Source organism: Seriola aureovittata, chromosome 12, assembly GCF_021018895.1.
Source record: "Seriola aureovittata isolate HTS-2021-v1 ecotype China chromosome 12, ASM2101889v1, whole genome shotgun sequence".
NCBI classification, from domain to species: domain Eukaryota; kingdom Metazoa; phylum Chordata; class Actinopteri; order Carangiformes; family Carangidae; genus Seriola; species Seriola aureovittata.
Genome location: NC_079375.1, coordinates 2,431,770 through 2,454,743, shown reverse-complemented (window position 1 = coordinate 2,454,743; position 22,974 = coordinate 2,431,770). Strand labels below are relative to the sequence as shown.

General features: G+C 40.9%; 2 protein-coding genes across 2 annotated transcripts in view; both read right to left on the bottom strand.

Moving 5' to 3' along the window:
* The window catches only part of kcnq3 (potassium voltage-gated channel, KQT-like subfamily, member 3), a 111,101-nt gene extending 108,308 nt beyond the window's left edge, over window positions 1–2,793 (bottom strand). Inside the window, exons 1-2 of the mRNA XM_056390949.1 lie at window positions 2,632–2,793; window positions 1,561–2,008 (exon numbers count right to left, since the gene is read on the bottom strand). Coding sequence (XP_056246924.1) covers window positions 1,561–1,877 — 317 coding nt within the window. The 5' untranslated portion in view covers window positions 1,878–2,008; window positions 2,632–2,793. The remainder of the gene's footprint in view (window positions 1–1,560; window positions 2,009–2,631) is intronic.
* A 15,481-nt stretch (window positions 2,794–18,274) lies between these two features.
* The window catches only part of dnaaf11 (dynein axonemal assembly factor 11), a 40,925-nt gene continuing 36,225 nt past the window's right edge, over window positions 18,275–22,974 (bottom strand). Inside the window, exon 13 of the mRNA XM_056391399.1 lies at window positions 18,275–19,175. Coding sequence (XP_056247374.1) covers window positions 18,980–19,175 — 196 coding nt within the window. The 3' untranslated portion in view covers window positions 18,275–18,979. The remainder of the gene's footprint in view (window positions 19,176–22,974) is intronic.

Sequence of the window (22,974 nt, the reverse complement as noted above, 5' to 3'; positions counted from 1 at the left end):
ACTTGTGGTTAAAATTTCATGTCACTCGGACAAATGGGGTGCGACTTTTAGAAAATTACATTTTCGGGCCTTAATTACAGCGCCACCATGTGGCCCATTGGGCTCATACTTCCTGGGCAGGTAACAAACAACATTTCCAGTTATTGGAGGAAAAAAAGAGACTGTACGTGTGGAGTAAGAACAGTTGAAGAGATCAACCCTGACTCCAGAGGGTTAAGGAACAAATCACCAAACCAGAGCTCACGTTGAAGTGACCCAACTGCAGCACCGCGACTCGCTGCACCAGTTTCTCAGACACATTAGTGTGATGCAAGTAATTCTACTGGAAGCCACGTCTGTAAAACCAAATCCAGCCATGACATAAAAGTGGCTCAAGATTGTCAAAATGACATAAAAACTTTATGTTCACCTGACACAGACACTCCTCCCTTGTGAGGTTGAAGTAATGTTCTTATGTTAAGTCAGCAATTTTACATTTTTTTTGTTAATTTTACTTAATTTCATAAAGCTGATACAGCCAAATTGGTTTTCATTTTATGTTATTAAAACACAAATTATTTTATCATTTGACTGAAAATTGTGTGTCAAACTGACAAAAATCTCCAGTCACACAGGGTTGGGGGGTCATGTGACACATCATTGTGTCAGGTGTACTCATAACTTTCATGTTACTGTACTGTAAACTTTTGTGTGCAATAAATCTTCAAGTAGAGTAAGCTAACTGGGATTTAGCTGAATAATGGAAAAGTTTATGTTCATTTGACATAAACTTTCATTCCAATATATGATCTTATGATCTAAGTTATGACACATTCATCTCTTAATGTTAACGTAAACTCGTAACTTTAAGTCATATAACATCAACTTCTTGTTGATATAACATAATCAAATCATCAATAAACACAAATCATTTTGTTGCGTGAATAAAAACCTTATGTTGAACTGACATAAATTTCCAAGCAGACGAGGGTCACGTGATTCATAACTATCATGTTACTGCACTAAACTAAAAGTTGAGTGAGTGAATTACTTCAACAAAGAACCTCACACTGACCAAACACCACACATCCACCATCTGCTGGAGCTCCACTCATCTACGTTTGGTGGGTTTGACTGAGAGTTTTGGAAACAGAAGGGTTCACGAGTCAAACAAACACTGTAAAAAAAAAAAAGAAATGAAAGCCTCAGTTCAGACAAGAAGACAGCTGAGAGATGAAGGGAACGGCCTCGGATCAGGAGAAGGGATCCATGCGTTTGTGGTTGCATAACCAAGTAGTTACAATGACATTCAGGGGGGAAACTATTCATTTCCCACAACAATATTAGGTTACACCCTAACTGGTTCCACATCAGTGGAGAACAAGCCTTCATTAATGGACTGAAAATTGCTGCAACAAAGTGACTCCGCTGGTTCCTGAGACTCTGACATAAACAACCTGTCTCTTCCAGACCGGGGACACTCTCACTCCTCAGCTGCTCATTTCAACTGAACAAGCCAGTGAGCCATGATTAACCACCGCGCGCACTGTAAGTTGTAGAAACGCTGTTTCATGTACTCACACGAACGCGTGGTAGAGCAGCGCCCATCCTCTCGGCCTCTCCAGCGCGTCGTAGATCAGGTTCTGGATCCTCCTCTTGCGGATGTTATTCCTCTTCACCGGCCGGGTGTAGCTCAGGGGGGTCTTGGCCAGCAGCCCGATGCCGATGCCCTGAGAGCCCCGCTTGAAGTCATCCCTGCCCGAAGCCACCAGGAGCAGGGCGCCATCCTTGTCCGCTCCCCCGGTGCCTTGGTCCAGTAAGTCCCCGGGAGGAACGCCGGAAGAGGGCTTTTTGTGATCCTCCGAGCCGCTAGCGACGGTTCTGGACCGGAGCCCCATGGTCAGTGCTGGATGCCCGGTGTGGGCAGCATGCCATGATCCGAGCGCTGGATCCGGAGACACCCCCTCCTCAGCCGCGGGTCATTTAAGGATGTGGTCCCCGGCGCGAAGGGAGGTGCTCAGAAGTCTGACTGGAAAATAGATTTTAAAAAAAGGAGGAGGGACGGAGGGAGACAGAGAGGAGCAGAGGAGGAGAGAGGAAGAAGGTTACATGTCTAATTTTGGGGAAACCATTGGCATCTGGCGCAGAGAGCAGAAATCTGGCAGGAAATTTAGAAAACACTGTGCGTAAAAATCGCACAAAAACACGCCCTCGTGATTAGAGCAGCACTGGAACGCTACAGAGACAAAACACAGTAGCTGAAACCACCACAAAGTCGGATAAAGTCCCTGTGAAGCACCACAGACGCGTTTGAGTCCAGTATTGTAGGAACATCACAGGCTTTTTACGCGACATGAAGTAAAAAAAAAAAAACAAACAAAAAAAACACCTGATTTCTGCGGATCGTGAAACCTGTCAATCACTCACTCTGTTTCAAACCCACAGCAGCATCAAGCAACAATTGCCCACTTGCCAAACACCCCTCTTCCCACCCACCACCACCTACAAAACACACACACACACACACAGCAGAGAGACAAAGACCTGGCATTCCGCTGCCTCCTTCTCTCGCACACACACCAGATAAAAGAGACACCTATAGGAGAAAAGACAAAGACAACAACGGCTCCAAGCAGCTGCACCGAGCCTTACCAGCAGCGGATCCCGGGCATGGCTCTTGTCTCCGGGGCTTCCAGCCTCATCCACCTGCAGAGGAAGTGATGCTGAGGCGGCGGCGGCGAAGGAGGAGGAGTAGGAGGAGGAGGGTGGAGACGGAGGATGGAGAGCGGAGCTGCTGCGAGAAGGACGTCGATACTGTAACTGAAGCGGAGGAGAAGCAAGAGAGAGAGAGAGAATCAGTCTTTCATCGCCGGCAACGCAGACGCGACGTGCGCGCACATTCTCACAAACACACACACACACACACACACACACACACACGCGTAGGCTGGTGGTATGCGTGCACGAGCAGAAAGGGACAGTATATACCTTGACTTGTTCTGGAGGAAAGCAGGCAGGTAAACACAGACAGGTGCAAGAAGAGGCGCGCGCCACAAATTAATATACACAGTCATGCACACATGTACGCGCACGACACAAAGAGACACACGCATAATTTAACACAAATACTAATTTACATAAATAGAAATAAATAAGTAAATAATTTCAATTAAAAGTCCCGCATTCAAACAAAATGAAGCCTTAAAGTATCAAACTATGAGAATGTCCAATTAAACACAATGGACCCAGTGACTGTTTCATTATCAGTTATTATCATAGTTGCCATGACAACATTAACCTTTAGAAGATCATTTATGAGCTCAACAGTAAATAAAATGTGGAGCAGGTTCAGGCAGGAAGAAGAAAAGCCTGGTTCAACAGGCCTAATGATTTACTGACATCTGTGACCTAAAGAATATACAATACAAACAGAAATGTACACACACAGAGCCATGGTTACACAGGAACAATTATCATAAAATGAATTAAAAAGAAATTAGATTTTAATTTCAAAACTCATGCTCCATTTGTGAAAAGAGTAAAGATTTTACTCAGCCTATATTCAGAAATACCTCAAGCTGTAGGTTACTGAGTATTTCTGAAATAACCTACAAGCGCCTGTTTTTATGTTTCAAATGTAATTAAACCAATTTTAACAATAACAAAAAAAAACATAGAGAGGTGGAATAAGGACTTAGTTCTTCTTCTGTTGCTTAATGGCGGTTGGTAAACAGCTAAATTGAGCAGGTACAGAGTGAACCAGGTGATTTGTAACTTGTTCCTTATTGGAGAAATTGGAAGTGTTTACAACCAACTGACCCATGATACAGCCATCCCCAGTCTCCCCTAGTTTACATTACCCGCTGACTAAAATAAAACGCCTCCAGTGGTTTAAAGAGAAGTAAGTCCTTTACATCATAAAACATACACAAGTTCAAGAAATATGACAAAAGCAGTACAGTAAATAAATAGCCACACAATAGAAGGAGGAGGTATTCAAATAAAGCCTCTGAATAAAAGTTTTCAGCTGCTTCATGAAGCCATCACAGGAGCCTATAGATTGCAGGGATAGTGGAGAGCATCCCATAATTTAGGAGCAATGGCTTGAAAGGCATGGTTGCCTCTCGGTCAGTAATTTTTGCTCAGAAGACCTGAGAGCCTGATTTGTCGTGTAAGGGGGGGAGGAGGTCAGCATTATATTGAAGTGTTTGACCAATGCAAGGCTCTAAAGGTGAGCACCAGTATTTTAAAATGGATGCTGAATTTGATGGGGAGCCAGTGGAGGGATGATAAAACTGTTTCATGTGTGTTCTCTTGTTATTTCTGTTTAAAAGCTGGGCAGCTGCATTTTGGATGGTTTGGAGACGAGAGGTTTGATTCAGACAGGTAAAAAAGTGCATTACAATAGTCTAAACGAGTAGAAATAAAAGCATGAATAATCATCTACTCGGCCATGGTCACCACAGATCTCAGTTTCGCGATGTTCGTTAAGTAGAAGAAACATGAAACATGATTATCAATGATCAATGATCATGACTGGTTGAAAATGACACCTAAATTACAAAGGTTGTGCTGAACACAACCACTCAACGACCCCATATGAAGGCAGTTGACAGTCATCCAGGCATTTATGGCATCTAAACATTCATTTAAGATGGACAAGTGATTTTGCACTGCGACGTGATTATGATCTAAACAAACTGCCTGTGAAACCATCGGATTTCCACCGGCAAGTTCTTCTTTACTGAACTGATAATACAAGCATCATTTTACACACTTACACCACTGTGGAGCAACAGGTGTGTTTTGACTAACAGGAAATCATTGTTTTTGGGAACATGGATGGAAAAAGGAGTATGGGCTGTAACCCATTTGATGGATGAGGAGGGTGATAGTCCTCTCAAAACAATGATTCAACAGATTTTGGTGCACTCTAACATTGTATCAGAAATGAGGCAACTCTGTATTGATGGTGTCAACTTGAGTAGCAAGCAGTTCACCAATGAGTTTGTTAGAAATGCAACATCAGCTCAATACTACCCTAAACACGTTCTTCAAGAATACAGTGATGAAGAGAAGAAAATAAGAAAACGTTTTTTACCCTTTCCAGTCCTGCCTAAAGAAATAACATTTGAAATTTTAAACGACATCTATCCGTCCAATCACTTCGCTCATATAACATTTTATCTTCCACGTGGAGCCAGTCAACACAGGTAGTGACGCCATCCAAACGTAAATAAAAATACAAAGAAAAAAAAAGCGCAATCCAAAATGTGCACTGGGAAATATAAAATATAAATATCTAGATATAAAAATGTTCACAATTAAAACAGGGATTTTTGGTCAAAAATATATATTATTATTAAATAAAAAGGAAGGAAAAATAAAAAGCTAAAAGTATAAAGAACAAACGGAGCCTGCAGGAAACATATACAGTAATAAATTATTGAATGAAATGATTATTATAACATACAGACTTTTAATATGAAAAAATACTACAACTACCAACTACAGTAATAATAATAATAATAACACTATTGATAATGATAGTTTAATAAAAAAGAAGGGTCCTCTTACTGCTACTAAGAGCAAAGATATCATACAAATATTCTGATGATTTTTATTATTATTATTATTATGTAGCTGCCTCAAGTCAAATGCATCTTAATGTAATGGCAAATTAATATTTTTTTTAAACAATTTTTCCATTTACCAGGGGGAAGTTTTCTACTTTAATTTGAATAACAATCAATTTTGATAATGAGCAAATACATGCACCAAAAACATAATTTTTAAAACTATAGAAACGTGATGTCATCATGTTTTCCACTGTGTAATCTGGTTATCTGAGATGTTGTGGTCTGAGAAGTTCCTGACTCTCAACACGTGAGGTTTTTACATTCAAAAGGTTTAGAGGAAAAGAAAAAGAAAAAAAAGAACATGAGCTGGTTAATTCTTTACAGCGTCTCTGAAGCTCATTTGAAAGCAGAGGCAGGCGTCAGCAGCGAATATCAATGAGTCAAATCCCACAGGTTGCAGAGGACTCGCTTCACATGAACCAGAGAACCAGGAGCTGCAGAGACTCCGTGTTCAGTCTGTATATGTCACATTAACTCTAAATACTAATATTAAGAAGGATTATTAATGAACTTAAAAGCACAAACTATTTAATCAGTCGATCACATGTCTTTGTGTAGCAGCTCTTATCACTGTTGGAAGTCACATGATGTGTTATTCTGTATTTAAAGTATCAAAAGTAAAGCACCTACAGAAACATTTAATTATAATACATAATAGATTAATACTGCATCAATGCTTCAGCAGCATTTTACTGTTTATATACAGTCAGTGGTTCCCAACCTCAGGGTCAGATCCCTCTGAAATGTCACTAGATAAATCTGAGGGGTCATGAGATGACTACAACTTTTTGGGGGTTTTACTAATTTTTTTGCGAAATATTGAATTATATTACAACTAGCAACCTCAATAATAGACATATAATGGAATTTACACATTTCAGGCAAAGTAATAAAGTGGCAACGCAATGATAATTAAAACACTGAGAACAAAGATTCAGTCCAGTTCTTTCCAAGAAATAAAATCCTCTGTTAGACCACAAAACACACACACACACACACACATACACACACACACACACACACACACACACACACACCCACTCAACCCAGCAGGATTTGCCCAGAAGAACAGAACAGAGCAATCTTAAAATAGATTGATTGCGTGTCTTGGTGGCCTTTAGTATTTCTACTTAATCGTTGGCGGTCGGAGGATTTGACTAATTATCTGGATGAAAAACGGCAGAACGAGTCTGTAATTGAAAAAGCAATAATTTGACTGCGGATGTGGGCTGTCGTACGAGGCCGTCCTCTGGTTCACAGCAGCTCTGACACAGTCCACACAAACAGATGCGGATCAGATTTGCACATTGCACAAACTCAAAAGTCAATATCATTAATATGTCTGATTATTTTCTGAGAAACTGATATAAATGTTGAAAAATCTCGCAAATGTTAAGAAAGGGTTCAAAAAGTTCCTGGATGTGCCCCTTTAACAGGATCTGCACCAAAATTTAATGGGCCTGTCACTGACCCATGACCCGTCCCTCCCCCAAGTTTGGTGCAAATCAGTTCAGTACTTCTTGTGTAATCCTGCTGACAAATAATCAAATAAACAGACACTGTTGAAAATATTTATATATATATAATATATATCCAACAATTGAATAACTGTCATATACTTTTAAAAATAGACTCACCTCCCACATCCCTGTTTATCCAGAGTCATATAAAATTTGAACCATTTGTGTGAAATTTTGTCATAATTACTGTGTGAAGAGTAATGGCTAAAAAGTGTTTTCTGAGGTCACAGTGACCTTGACCTTTGACCTTTGACAACCAAAATCTAATCAGTTTGTCCTTGAGTCCAAGTGAATGTTTTTACCAAATTTGAAGAAATTCCCTCAAGGTGTTACGGAGATATTGTATTCACAAGGCCAAAACCATGTTTTGTGAGGACAGTACACCCTTGACCTTTGACCTTTGACCATCAAAATCTAAACAGTTCGTACTTGAGTCCAAGTGTTTGTTTTTGACAATTTTGAAGGGACAACCTCTAGGAGTTCTCAAGATATTGCGTTCACAAGGCCGACATCAAGATTGTAAAGGTCACCATGACCATAACCTTTGACCTTTGACCAACATAATCAGTTCATCATTGAGTCCAAGTGACTGTTAAGGCCTTATTGAGACAGTGTCCATGTATGTATGGACAACACGAAAACAATATGGCTCCGTCTCCGACTGTCGCCAGGGCAGAGGAATAAAAACATCTCTGAATTTCAAAATAAAACTGTTCATTATGTAGCGTTCATGTTTTTCATTGAAAGTTCAGAGTGAGACATTTCTGCCGAGTGAACACAAGTCCCGCTATGGATCACAGGTATGTGCGTACTTCCTGTTTACTCAGGCAGACGGTGTAACCCACTGAGTGATTTGGTTTTCTGTGGAGTAGAAGGGTCTCTGTCAGAGTTCCAGCTGGTGAATAATTGAAGCCGGTACAGGCGTTGTATTATATCTGCATGATGTGGCCTGCATGGTTTATTCATCCGCTTCATCCAACTTTCATAACACAAGGTTAAAAGACACAAAGGGAGACACATCTGGAAGTGACTACGATGGTAATGAAGAAGATGAAAAAAACAAAAATCACAGTTTTTTTCATCAAGAAACATTTGTTAAGCTTTTTTTTTTATATATATATTATTATAATTATAATTTATTCATTTTCCCTCAGCTGCACCTTCTTGCAGAGACTCATAATCAAAACTGGGAGTGTCCCAGTTCAACCAGCTGTTTGATGGTGATGGAGGATCACCGACGGATCACTGTTAAAATTTGTAAGCTAAGTTGGATTTTTAGTGATATAAACTATATAAAGGCATTTTAAGAGAATTATTTAGAAAAAATATTATGGGAATATTTGAGGATTGTAGGAGAGTCCAGGTGTACACCTGGGCCGTGATTCGTTTGTTGGTTGAGGAGGAAACAGCTTCACAGATTTTGCTGGCCTTTCATGTCTGACAAAACTCTGCCTGCTCTCAGACCTCCAGGAAAAGAGATTCGGTTTCAACGGAACGGCAGGACGAGCAGGAAGAAGAATTCCTGACATCAGCACTAAATTTTAGAGAAAGCATCTTCAGAGCAGTGTGGTTCCTGTTACATGACGGCTGCTCAGCGCTCGGCTCTCCGCTCGGAGTTCAGCACGTTCCCTGAGGTGAATACTAATAAACATGATACTGGACATGAGACCTGCTGAAGACTCACAATCACTGCTGATGGGTCTGGTCCTCCCCCCGTCCACCCTGGGTCAGCATCCACTTCACTTCACATCAGAGGGCAGCTGGTGATCGTGGTGGAGCTAAAGAGCCAGAGATTTCCTTCACAAGCTGGTGGAGACCAAAGACAGAGCTAAAACTCATGCTAGTTTACACAGTAAAAACACATTAAGCATTTATAAATTCAGTGTATTTGTCCACACCCACTTTCTACGGCAGGAATTGTTGATATTAAGTTTGTTAGGTCAGTGGATAATCCAGACTTACTGTTGCTTTTTTATAATGTCATTTTTTATTCAAATCATATTGAACAGATTCTGGCAGAGGGAAGAGAGAAATATGATATGATTAATAATATGATGTAATATAATATGCAGTGTTGTGCATAAACACGTGAACGCTGAACTGAATGAATCAGTTTACAAATGATGAACGTGAATGTGAGCGGCGTTCACTCGCTCACATTTTATGATAGTTTTACAAGACACTAAAAACTAAAACCTGGACATTTGTTAGCATTTAACACTTCTTGTTCCCTTGTCCTTGAGTCTCTGGGCTTTTGGTTAGATGGCTGAATAAAGTCTGTGGTGAAAACAAGCTCAAGACATTTTCACTTTCTCACTAAATACCCTAAAGACCTTAAATACTTCTAGCGATTGTATGTACCTTTATTAATTTGTTCATATTGTTTGTTAGCTTGTAACTGACTGGCTGACACAGTGTTAGTGATTGTGCTAATGCTAACTCTCTCTCTCTCTGTTCTGACAAGGTTTAGGGTTTATTTAGCCCCGCCCCCCATACCCACAAGTTGACAGGATTGGTTCCTGAGGTTTGTGACGTATGAAACCCTGGCTGTCTGAATCTGTGTTTATGACATTGTCATTGGTTCACTGCAGTTCAAGGTGGAAACACTCAGTCATGGTGTTGATGATTATTTCTCTCATCATATGTCTTGTATCATATTAAAAACATCATGTGGATGTTAACAAGGTTAAACACTGGATTTCCACTGGAAGGGTTTTACTTTCTATGTTCAAGCTGAAACTGTTCCCATCAGGTTTTTACTGGCAGCAGTTATCATTTTGAATCATCTCATCTTTAAGCAGCAGAGACCTAAATACACCTTCATGGAGAATCCCAGTGTGTGTGTGTGTGTGACCGCGGTTGGATGGGAGGTGAGGTTATTATGGTGTCTGTTAACCTTCATGAGACAAACACGTGAACACGCCCTCCTGTGGTTCACCCTACAGAGACACTCGCTGACTTAAAGCCGTCATGAATCAAGCTGCTTGCATCTCCGGCCACATGAAAAATGACTCCAGCTGTCGGCTCCCAGAGGACGGAGCTACTGCCGCTGAACTGACACTTACAGTTCACCAGATACAACGATTCAGCATAAACACCAGGATAAACATATCAATCTGACGCACCGGCATAAATCATCATGCGACCTCTCAGGTACCCGACGTACCGCCACAGTCTGGTGGAGCATCTCGTCCAGAGGGTCCAGCCCTGCCGAAGCAGACCAGGGGTTTTGGTTTTGGTTTTGGGGCTCAGAAACAAAACCCCTGAGACCTGCTATTGTTACCGTGACACAAGATGGTCGTCCAGGGCAGAAATCTTTGATATCAAACATGAATTTCTGTCTGTCTGATTGTGCAATAACGCAAACGCAGGCCCCTCTGGAGCAGCTGAAGCATTGATTATTGATTTCCTGAACAGCTTTAATTCCTCTTTCACTCAGATAGAGGGGTGTGAAGGACTAGGCTATGAGGGATCATGTGAAGCCGCTCAGCAAGCAGCTTTTACGACGTGTCCCGAGCATGTTTGGTTTTGAAGGTCCGTGTCATTGTTATGAATTTGTGACTTTGAGATCGAAGATCATCTGCAGTGCTCAAGGTTTGTGTGTGTGTGTTTTTTTTTTAATGAAACACCAACATGGGGGGTGGAGGTGTTGTCTGATGAGGTGGTTTTCAGCATGTGGAGGAAGGTGTGCAGTGACTCCTGGATGAGCACTGAGGCTGCCTCACCAGGTCTAAGAGATGAATCCTCCCGCTGCCGTGTTTGCTGTGCAGGACATTTCATCATCCAGGATCCACCAGGTTCCTCGCTGTCCGAGCTGGAGCCAGACCGAGAGAAATGCAACAGTGAAATAGAACACAAAATGTCTTGTTATTACAACCTTCCTTTACCCCGTTAAATCAAGTGCAGGATCAATAATGCTAATGCTTTTACATAGCTCTTAGCTGTGTCAACATTTATTTTGTGAATTAGCCAAACCATAAAAATACAGCAGATTTCAGGTAAATACTCAGAGAAACCATTCCCACAAACTTTCAGTCGGAGATGGTCTTTTCATCATCTGATCAGTTAGATTTAGAAACACTGGTGTTTAGACTGGTACAGCAGATTCCTGCTTTACAGTAATAAAATGTTTCCTATTGGCTCCTTTTGTTCTTGGTGCTGGAGAGCGAGAGCCCATCACAGCTCTGCATCTGTCCTTGGCAGCAGCACGGGAGGCCTGGCCCAGCAGAGATGCAGAGAGAGATGGAGCGATGGAGGGATCGCAGGGGGGGGGGGGGGGGGGTTACACTGAGGAGAACAGTTAAATAATTCATCCAGAGAGGAGAAGAGGGAGGGAGAGAAGATGGAGGGTCCAGAGAAAAAAAAAAAGGAAAGGCCACTCAGGGAACAAAATGTCTTTGGATTTCCTTCACATGAATCCTTGAAGTGTCCCTTTGTTTCTGTTTTGCGTGGCTACGGAGCGAGAATAAAACATTCATTCTGAATTTTCATCCTCAGCAGGGATCCAATCTTCTCCACATTATTTCTGCGCTCCACGTGCGGCGGTGCAGCATCCTCTGAGGACTCGACCCTGCAGAGCGTCGGTGAGGCGTTAATTAAACCCGAGCTGTAGCCACCTCGGGTTTAAAGCCGGCAGGACTCGCAGGTTTCACTGTTCCCCGTCTGCCTGAACACAGCAGCACATGCTGACACTGATACCAGGCCACAGAGGCTAGAAAACATCCCATCAGCCCTCGGGACAGAGCCGCGTGTACAGGAGTCACAGAGCAGCCATCCTGCTGATGCAATTTTTCAGAGGTCAGAGGTCAGATAGATAGTGTGAGTGAATCCTCCTGAAATGTTGAATGTTGTATGTTTGAAGATTCAGCCATAAACATTTATACTGACATGGAAATGAAGATTAACTCCTGCCACAGACTGGTCTGAAAATCTAAACGCAGTGAAACCAGCATGTGACCCAAAATCAGAACATCAACAGAGCTAACTCAGTTTAGGCCAGTTACCTGGTCATGTGAGCTTAACTTCTAATGACAAAGTCTGAACTGACCGTGTTCAGGTGTCTCTGAATCTGCAGCTACCCTCAGTGACTCACTACCGACAGTGAGTTTCAGTTCATTGTTGATCTGTAGTGTCACTGTTTTAAAATCCATCTGCTGGTGGCCCTGGAGTAAATCCAACTGCCACTAACATCGATAGACGTTGATACAGTATATGTTGCTGAATGTAGGTTGTGACGTCGGGTGACCAAAGTTCAGGGTCAGGACAACATCTAATGCCAACGATTAATTTGATGTTGAACACTGACGACAGCTGACGTTGATATTTTGTTAGTTTTAAGTCGCGTTGTTACCAAATCCAACGTCTTCCAAACATCTCATCCCAACACCATCATCTTGATGTATAAAATACCAACATTCTAGACATGAATAAAACCCAACGTCTGCTACATGTCACAGTGTCAGTTAGCTAACGGTGGGTTTTGACATCAACCAGATTTTCATTTCAAATGCAGAATTTTGTCAAACGTTAAAGTTGTTAAAGCACAATGTCTTTCTGAGGTTACATTGATGCCTGGTGCCTGCTGGGAAAATCCATCTGCTGGCGGCCCTGGAGTCAAATCAGAGTCACCAAAGTCAGTCGGATTATCTTCTGGGGACTTGAAATTTTGTATAAAATGTTATGGCAATCCACCCTCTAGTTTTTGAGACATTTCAGTCAGAACCAAAGTGATGAACTGGCCATCACTGGAGCTGCTAGCATAGCTAAAAGATTTTACCAAAGCCTAAGAAAGTTTCTTTGCCAGTTTTATTGCTTAAAAACTGGGTCATCAAGAAGCAACAAGAGTGGTCAGAAAGGTTTAAAGAAATCCACAGGCCTTCATCAACTAAACTTAAACAAAAGAGGTTTGTTTTTAAGGTCCCATGTCTAAAGTGAGATTTCTTATTTTATTCAGAAATGAAGCCTTAAAACCAGCCGTCAGGACTTCTGTAACCTTGTGATGTCACAACAAAACAGTCACCGCTCTCAGCCATGCCCCAGACTATCCAACCTTGCAGGATTTGGTTACTCTGAGTGTTTACCTGAACTCTGCTATATTTTTATTGGATCATTCAGAAAACAGTCAGCCAATCAGGGGAGAGGCTAAGAGCCTCCTCTTTTCTGATTGGCTCACTGGTTTTTGGTTCTTAAAACCACAAATATATCTTCTTATGGATCAACACTTCAAACAGAACACAGGAGAAGAGGAAAAGATGGAGCATTAACTGTCCACAGTGTTAAAGAGGAGCATGTGTGAACAATCACAGTAATCGCTGAAGCTCTGTCTCTATCTGATGTACTGGTTTACAAAAGACTGGGAGTTTATTTACCACCTTTCTGATCAGTTGACTGCTGTGCTGTTTCCCTAAATCTGACCTGAGCACTGACGTCGGTGAGAATCATTCATGCCTGCATCGATCAGCCAGACGTTTCCAACCAGCCTGTAAAAAAAATGAATGAATTAAAATTTCCCTTTAAAGCGGCACCAAGCAACTGGTGTTGGTAACTTCACTCATCACAAACACTGTTTGAACTTTTCAAACGCCAGGAACCCTGTAAAGGCAGTTAAAGTGCAGACAGAGAGCTCATGTTTACCGTCCTGTCTGGTCTGTGATGCTTTAAACCAAAACGCACCACAGAGATGAGAGAGGAAATGTTGGCCAGCTCCTGCCATGTTTTCCTCGCTGCTGCTTGATGTTTGTTAAAGAGAAAATGTCTTACAGTGATCAAACAGAAGAGCCTGACAAGTATTCCTATTAAATTCATTAATATTAGTAATTCCAGTGTTGGTCCAGACTGAATCAGCTCAACATCTATTGCTATGAAATTTTATACAGACATTCATGGTCCCCAGAGGATGAATCCTATTGACTTTTGTGATGCTCTGAACTGAACTATCAAACTGGACTTTACATCATACACTGTATTCCACCTCTACCATTATACACATTTATATACATTCATGGTCCCCTCAGCATGAACTGTAATAATTCTGATGATCCTCTGACTTTTCCTCTAGCACAAATCACTAATGGCATTTCCATCAGCCTCATTTGTGCTATGTGTTTAAAGCTAGTCAGCAAACGTTATCAGGCTAATACGCAAGACTAATACAGTAAACACTGATACAGCGAAACTTTACAACTGCTAAACATCAGCATGCTAGCATATTATTGTAAATTGTGAGCATATCAGCATGCTGATTTTAGCATTTAGCTCGAGGACAGCGTCACAGAGCTGCTAGCATGGCCTTATGCTATGTTCAAGACGACGGGAAATTCCGAGTGGGAACATCTGAGTCCTGAAAAACTTTCACATGCGTTCACAGCTTGTTGTTGTCTTTACAAGGAACACACAAACAAGTTACTGCAGCTGGTTGTTGTGGTTGACCAAGAGGGAAAATGTCCAAGGTGAAAGTATTTCTATTTGTAACCTTGAGTCCTCCGACTTCACTAACATATTAGGAATGTCAATACATCACATACAATAGTGAGTGACTTGTAATATGTACTTAAATAGCGATTGTAGTTGTAATGACGTCAAGTCAGGTAAATCTGGGACCTGAGGATGAGTTTCTGAGCAAGAAATCGACCTGTTCACGCGTTCAAATCATTTTTCCTGAGTCGACATTTGTAATTTCGGACTTTCTAACGTGTCATCAACGCAGTAGTCTTGTTACTACACATGATCACATCCCTGCTAAGCTATTCGTCTGCAAGTGGATTTAGATTGTTTGAAGAGGGTGAAGATAAACAGTTTATGCTGAGACATGTAATGGAGCTGCTACAAAGGAAAGACGAGAGTTTAAGCTTCTTTAAAAAAAAAAAAAGAAAAAAAAGGAAGTAAAACTGAAAATAGAAATAACTCCAGCAGATAAGGCTGATGGCGTAACAGGTGTCATCAACAGTGTCTGGTGAGAGAAGAAAAGACGAACAAGAAAGTCAGGTCTGTCTGACCCGGGTCAACACTACGAGGCAGTGTTGCGTATACAAAACTAGTGGGACCATCCGCTGTCATGGCAACAGACAAAAATCAATGAGGCAGCGATGGAGCCTGGGTAAGATAAGAGAAGGATAACACAGAGGAGAGACGGCAGGTGGGTCAGGATTTTTTGCGTCTCTGGATTTAATCACACAGGAAACAAAAATCTGACTCTGGGTTCTTTGTGGTTCTTTGGTTCTGATCTCCTCCAGTCTGGTTGAACAGAACCGAGGTTCTTTGTTTCTCTGTTTACAGAGATGGAGGAAGACTGTGAAGATGAAGGGCAGGAGTAGTGAAGGTGTTCCCTTTTAGGAAATCAGACGAAGGAGCTTCTCTTTTTAACATTCAGCTATGTTAAACCAGCGGGTGATGAGGAGTTAAATAAAGAGATCGCAGGCAGCTGAAGAGATTCATTTAAAAAGACGAACACATGTGTTATGTACACAGCTGCACCGCCACATGACAGAGCAGGAAGATTATTTATCAATAAGTCATGAGTCTGCGCTGCCCTGATCAGTTTCCTCTGTCAGTTCATCGTGTTCAGATCTGGGTCAAAGTGATATTTCTAAATATTCATTAGTCTTTGCTCAATCTGCAAAAGTCTGAAACTGTTATATTTGGGTGTTTAAATGGCTCCTCGGTGCTGCCAGCAACTGTGGATGAAATCTACATCAGACAGTAGAAGTGACTGATTGAAAACCACATATATTCAGTATTAGTGTTTTCATGTCAGCTGACTGATTACAAGAAGATAGTGCATTTTGAAAATGTGTAATCATCAACAAGATAAAATAAATAAATAAAAAATCTAATCAGAGACTGATTAGCTGATCAGCTCGAGTTGAGCTGCACTGAGCAGAATTGGAGAATGGAGCAGAAGCTCTATATTTTCCTCTTCTTCTGTGTTTTATTTGAAGTGTTGATCCATCAGAAGATATATTTGTGGTTTTAAGAACCAAAAACCATCTCAGTGTAGTTTTACATCTCCTCTCTCAGGCTTCTCTCTGGAACTCTAGTAACAACAGGTCGGTGAGCCAATCAGAAGAGAGGAGGCTCTGAGAGAAACCAAATCCTGCAAGGTTGGATGGTGGGTCCAGGTGGGTGGGGCTTGGGGCATGGCTGAGAGTAGTGACTGCTTTGTTGTGACATCACAAAGTTCCAGAAGTCCTTACGGCTGGTTTTAAGGCTCAGTTTCTGAATACAGGCTGTGTGCATTTCTCTGTGGACTGAGGCTTTGATACTTTCACAGTATTAATATAGAACCTAGACCTGCTTTATAATCAAACAACACATGGACACCTGCCTTTAGACTATATGAGACCTTTAAAGAGTAGCATATGTTTTACAATATGAACAAGCACCAGGCAGCAGGAAACTGCAAAGAAAAAAAACCCCTGTTATTTATGTATTTCACTTCAGCAGAAAAGATCCAGGAGGTTCGATTTCTGTTTGAGCCAAACATTCAAAAGTGGAATTATCTCTGTAATGGTCTAAACAAATCCAGCATTAAACAAAACTTGGGTTTAATTAATTACTAACTAAATGTGGACTAAATGTGACCACATTTCCTGTTGTCCGTCAATAAACAGGGAATCTATTGTTCTTAAAGAAGCAAACTAGCGAGCTGCGCTGAACTGATGAGGATGACACCGAGCTGTCTGAGGGTTCATCAAACGAGTTCTCGGCCACTGACCGACCACCATGGTCCTGATTTCTATCCTGTGTGACTTCGTAGAGGCTGCAGGTGACGTCACACCTGGTTCTGGCTGCTGAATACACAAACACAAACCGGTTTACTGATTCGCAGTAAAAGCACAGTGCTGATACTGCTTAGTATGCCCTGTGCTGTACAGCACCAGACACATTTAAACATATAGATTTAATATCCTCATGTCCTCAGATTCAGATCTAAACAAATAGCTGTGGATTTTCAGACACAGTAAAAACCATCTCTGGACGAGCTGTTTTTCATGCAACCAACAACCATGAACATCAAAAAACCTCCGGGACGATACGAGCCATGCAGTCCAAATATAGAAAGCTGGATGATAGGAGAACAGTGGAGCTGTCAGGAGGAAAAATGGTCCGACGCCAGGATGATCTCTCAAGGCCCTGCAGTTGTAACGGCACTCAGGGAGGAGGGAGGAGGAGGAGGAGAGGGAGTCGTGACCTCAGAACTCTCCCAGTGACAACTCAGAGGAAAGTAAAGAGCAAGGAGACTTCAGCTGAGTTTCAAGGAGAGACGAACAAGCTTCAAAATCTGTTTGGACCTGTGTCCTCTGGGCACATAGAGGGGGCTCTCTGATCAAAGTCTGGCAGAATATCAGCCTCTGAGCTTTGAGGAGGGCGCTCGGGAGGAGCATCACACGCAAAAAGAAAAAAACACAACCAGCCAAAGAACAACAGGGTCCAAAAAAAAAAAAAAAAAAAACGGGCCACAGGCAAAGCAGACTGAACTCGGCTGATTGATTTTCTTTTCTTTCTGCGCTGTTGCCCTCCCAGCTGGAGTTTACAGGGAAAAGAAGCAAACATCTGTCAAAAGTAAAAGAAAAAAAACTTTTCCATGAAGCTTTCCATGAAGTTTTTTTTTTGTTTTTTTTACTGTTGAAAAGGACCATCAGGGTTTAACTGGCTGAGATGATCATAGGACCTTCCACTGCTGCGATCAAAGATGTAGCTCAGAATCAAGCATCAACATCCAGGGCTGAAAAGTGAAGCCAACATGGAAGTGCCAAACCTGCAGTCCCTCTAATGACCACTAGAGTCTGGCTCCAACAGTGAGTCAATCCCCATAGACTCCCATGTTAAAATATCCAACTTTACAGCAGAAATAAACAAGTTTACAGCCTGGTACAAAAACAGTTTTGGTCTCTAGAGCTAATTTCCTCCTTCATGACAACTGTTTATATAACTCACCTGTTTTTATTAAGGATTAAAGTTCTGTATAATTGAGGGCGTGGCCTTTGAGTGACAGGGGGCTGAGCCATAAACCGGTGTCACCAAAGTCACAAAGTCTCCTCACACGCCCCACCTGTTTGCCCATTTTTGGATTAGCTGGGAGTTCAAGGTTCACTCTGAGCTTCAAAACCACTGTTAAGAAACCTGTGGGTTACATGACGGAGTCAACGTCCATCTTTATTTACAGTCAAAGGATCAGAATATGTTGTTTTCATTTCATATTGAAGATGTTCACCCTCACGCATTTTCAGGGCATTTCCAAAGAAGGATCAGATCTTTCAGCTACTCAGGGATGGATATCAAATATTTTTCTGTAACAATTGAAATTTGTCAATAACATCAAACACTGAAACTGAAACGAGAATTCAATTCATAAAAATCCTCCATGTTTACTATTTTTCATTTAATAAAAAAAAAAAAAACTCACGTATTGTTTGGAATTCAAAAGTTTGGTTGCTATTAAGGATAAAAAAAATATCAAAACATGTAAAAATGATATTGGGTTTACAACATTAGATGAACATGTACATGTATCAGAATGTAACATTGATATTTACACCATTTCCTTTATTTTCAGGAAATAAGATGGTGTCAGAAATTAGCAGAACCTAAATGTTAGCAAATGTTGTCAGTGTCTTGTAGCTTTAATGACTCTTTCAGTAAACTGGGACAGGAAACACAAAGTTAAATAAAGCTCCAGCTCATTGAAAAAGCCTTACTGCTTCCTTACTGCTTCCTTACTGCTTCCTTACTGCTTCCTATCCTATAGGATCTTTTCCTACCTGCAGTATCAGGAGTTTCAAAGCGTTCACGCTACCAGCGACAGAGAACAGACACCTCTGTCCTAAACATTATTTCTCATTCTTATATGAGTGGGGGGACATCGGGGTCGTCCACGAACCCTTCAGAGGAGCTGCCGTGGCCTGAGGAGGCAGGTGGAGCCGTTCTGGATGCTTCCAGCGGGCCTCCGTTGGTGCTCTGGCGTGGCACGATGTTGGCGAGGTCGAGGGCCATGTGCTTGCTGTGGTCAACCTCCAGTCGCTCAGGAAGGTTATTTCTCCTGCAGAGTGAGCGAATGAAAGACATCAGAGGTAAATAAGTGACCATGTCTATGTGAGGACGAAATGACATTAACATTTGAATTCATTTTAATCAACATTAAAATTCTGGTCAGTTTAAGCCTCGGTCTTCTGGTTCCTTGTTGAGGTTTTCAGTAGCAGAGTTGTGTTGTGTTTCATGCTCGTACAGCGCACACGTTAGCACGGTGATGAATCCAACATGTGTATTATGCTGGGGACACTCTGTGTGTGTGTGTGTGTGTGTGGCGTGAGCGTGGCGGCTGACATCGCTGAGCTGCTGCGGAGAATCACTTCTCTGCTGCTGCAGCTCTATCTCTCTACATTGAGTTTACAGGCTACTGAAATGTTGGATTTCTCCTCATTAAAAATTAATTTCTGATTTATTTTTGACAGAAGACGTCAGTAAAATGTTTCTGTCTCCACATGCATGCTAAAATGGTCAAAAAATATATATCTATAGATTTTAGATATTTATATTTTTAATGTCTGTGTCATATTCAGATTCAGCCTAGACAGAAAGACAGAGTCAGTTTTTTCAGCACTTTAGTGTCGGCTTTATGTTTCAGGAGGTTGCTGCTTGGTTGGGAACCACTGGTCCGTGGTTTGACTGGCAGGTAATCTTGAGTTCTGGTTCTTGGTGTATGATTGTTGTATGTTGCAGGTTGTTTCAGTAGCTTTGGTATAAAAACTAAAAAACTGTTTGCAAAGCCAAAGACTACCTGTATGTACCTCGGTATCTGCACACAGGAATATTTACTCTGCTTATAGTCACTTCTCTTCTAATTGAATTTAACCAGCAGTTGCTCATCATCAGAGTGACGCTGAGGTTGAGCACAGGGTCAGTAAATCTGCTGTCATCTGCTAATGTTGGCGCCAGATGCCACAGTTTCCAGATTTAATGTGACTGTACCAGGTCAATATGGGACCTGATGTATAAGTGATATATGTTACGAAGGCAGAGCGGTGCAGGATGTGCAGTTAAACCCCCCCATACTATAAATATGTCTGTATATATGAGCGTTCCAGTTTATGTGTTATATCACCTGAGGCCTCGTACCTGCAGATAGCGGGCTGCTCTAATAAACAAAGAGATACATTCAGATGTTATGAGAACACATGTCAGAAAGAAACGTGATCTTAGTTCGTGTTCAAACTTTTACTAGATCACTGCGTACTGTGTAAATTTATCTGTAGCATCAAAGAATCAGATAAATAATCTGGTTTATTATTCTCTGATCAGATACTTCTTGATTTTAATTTATACTTTTTTACGTTGATAGGTTTTAGATCGGATTTTATTTAGACAAAGTTCTTGTCCAGCTGCTTGTGTTTCATTATTTAACTTTGACAATTTGAGATTTGTTACATCATAAAAAAAATCACATGACTATTGAAAATGACCAAAACAGATTTGTAAGAAGATCCCAGTCAAAAGATCTCACTTAATTCTTTAATATTAAAACTTGATGCAAACGTGGTCTGCAGCTGTGTTCAATGTGACCTGGAGAAAAGAGCGTCCATAAATTCATCTCCAGGGAGATGATGCTCCAACAATCTGTAACCATTAAAGCAAATTGATTCCTCTCCTCCTCTGAACTCATCACTTCTGTACCACAACAATGAGTGATCAGTCCATTTACAATGAATCTGTTTATAATGTTTAAACTGCTGTGAGCAGAAAATGATTGTAAAATCATTTCTGGAGATCTGGTCTGATTACTGAATGTGTGTGTGTGTGTGTGTGTGTGTGTGTGTGTGTGTGTGTGTGTGTGTGTGTGCATCTGAACCACTGAGAGATCGAAATCCCCTGATGAACACGTGATTCATTTTTCAAAATAAAAGATCTGAAAGATAAAGATAGAAACCCCCCCTTATTCACAATCTTAAGAATGAAAATGTTTTCATCAAACTTCTTTTGACTCTTGACAGTGACTGTAAGAACAAGGAAGTCACTTGATAAATGTGTCTTATTGCTCACACTCAGACAGCAGCTGTTTACTTTGAACCTGGTATTTTACTGTCACTCCTACAGGTCTGAAAAATAAACCCAATCATATAATCTGTACGTGGAAAAAAACACTCTTCACTTCAGGTATAATAACATATTAGAAAAATGGTGGTATATGACTGAGGTAGTTGGCATCAAAGTGTAAATCAAGTTCAGGAAATGTCATGTAAAGTGATTTTATATGATGAGAATGAAGCTCTCAGCTTGTTGTTGGTCAGATGTACAAACACACATTAGTGTTATGATGTTATCCCATGTTTATTTATAGGATATTATCTAATGATGGAATATGATGACGACACTGAATTCACTGGTTTTTAGAAGTTAGATCACTGAGGTCAAAAAAGTTAGTTTGTCACTAGTCTGTGCAGTTAGTAAGACAGTGGACTTCATGGGAATTAATCAATTAATTAATTATATTACATTAAATTAAATAAGCAGATTAAATTATAATACTTTATGAGGCAAAATGTTTGTTCCACTGTCTTCTAAAAAGAAAACAAAAAGTGATATTGGATGAGCTTCACTGTACTATTGTACTATATATGTGTGGAAATCAGGGGCACATTGTCAGGAGAGGCAAACCAGACAAATGCTTGGGGCCCCCAAGGGTAAAAGGGGCCCCTGATGGCCTATTATATTGAAATATTTTGCAAAGACAACTATAAACCCCTTTAAACCTCCCATAACGACACTATACAGTCCACTGCTGCTGCCCCAAACACCCCTTGTACTGTCTACTGTACCCAACATCTACCTATTGCCCACCTGTGAGGCATTCGGGGAACATCTGTAAATTGTAGCGTCTACGATCGTCTGTATCCAAGTAAATTATTCACCTGCAAGTAAGTGGAAAACTCAATGTGTCAGATAAATGTAGTGGAGTAAAAAGTGCTGAATAAAGCAGCATGAAGAAAATAGTCATGCTAATTATGTTCCACAGCTTCCTCTGTATCTGACATGTGACATTTGCTTCATTACTCAAACTGCAATTAAAAATACATCAATGTTTATTTTAATTGCCTAATTAATTACTGCAACAGCACAAACAGGCTGTGACCTTTCACCTTCCCACAATAATAATTTTAATGCCAATGACGCCTCCTTTAATATTCATTGAGTAGCGTCAGTCTATTGAGTGAAGTGCGCTGTGTGGCAGCTCTAATTGAATGTGCTGCAGCAGCCGACAATAAACAGCAGCAGGGAGCAGGAGGAGGAGGAGGAGGAGCCTCTTCATCACTCTGCATTCTGCTACTTGGTTAGTGAGAGAGGAAGCACCAGAGGACGTATACTGTACATGCTGAGCTCTGTGATATACAAGCAAATCCTCAAATTGGAGACTTTTTGCTTAAAGTTTCATAAAACTGATTAAATAACTGTCTCAGAACTTTTCTCTCAATGTTCCCTGTAAGTAGAACCAGATTCCATACAGTGGTCCTTTAGAGGAGAGTAGTTATTATTAATTATTAGGTCATTACAGGCATGTAAAATCAAAAAATATTTTATTTCCCAGTAAATAAACCATTATTTTATTTATTGGATCTAAAGGTGGTTTAATTCAGTGCCAATACTGTGCCTAAAATACTGGAAATATAAACTAGAAAATACCAAAAATGTTCACAGGTCGTCTGGATTGTTAAATCCACCAGGTTTAATTATTTCAACTTCGTTTCTGAGAAATCATTCTTTTTCCGTCAGTTTGAGTGGGTTAGAAGCTCTAAATACAACAATACACACGAGCCTCTCTTGAACAACCCAGTCAGGGATGTAAA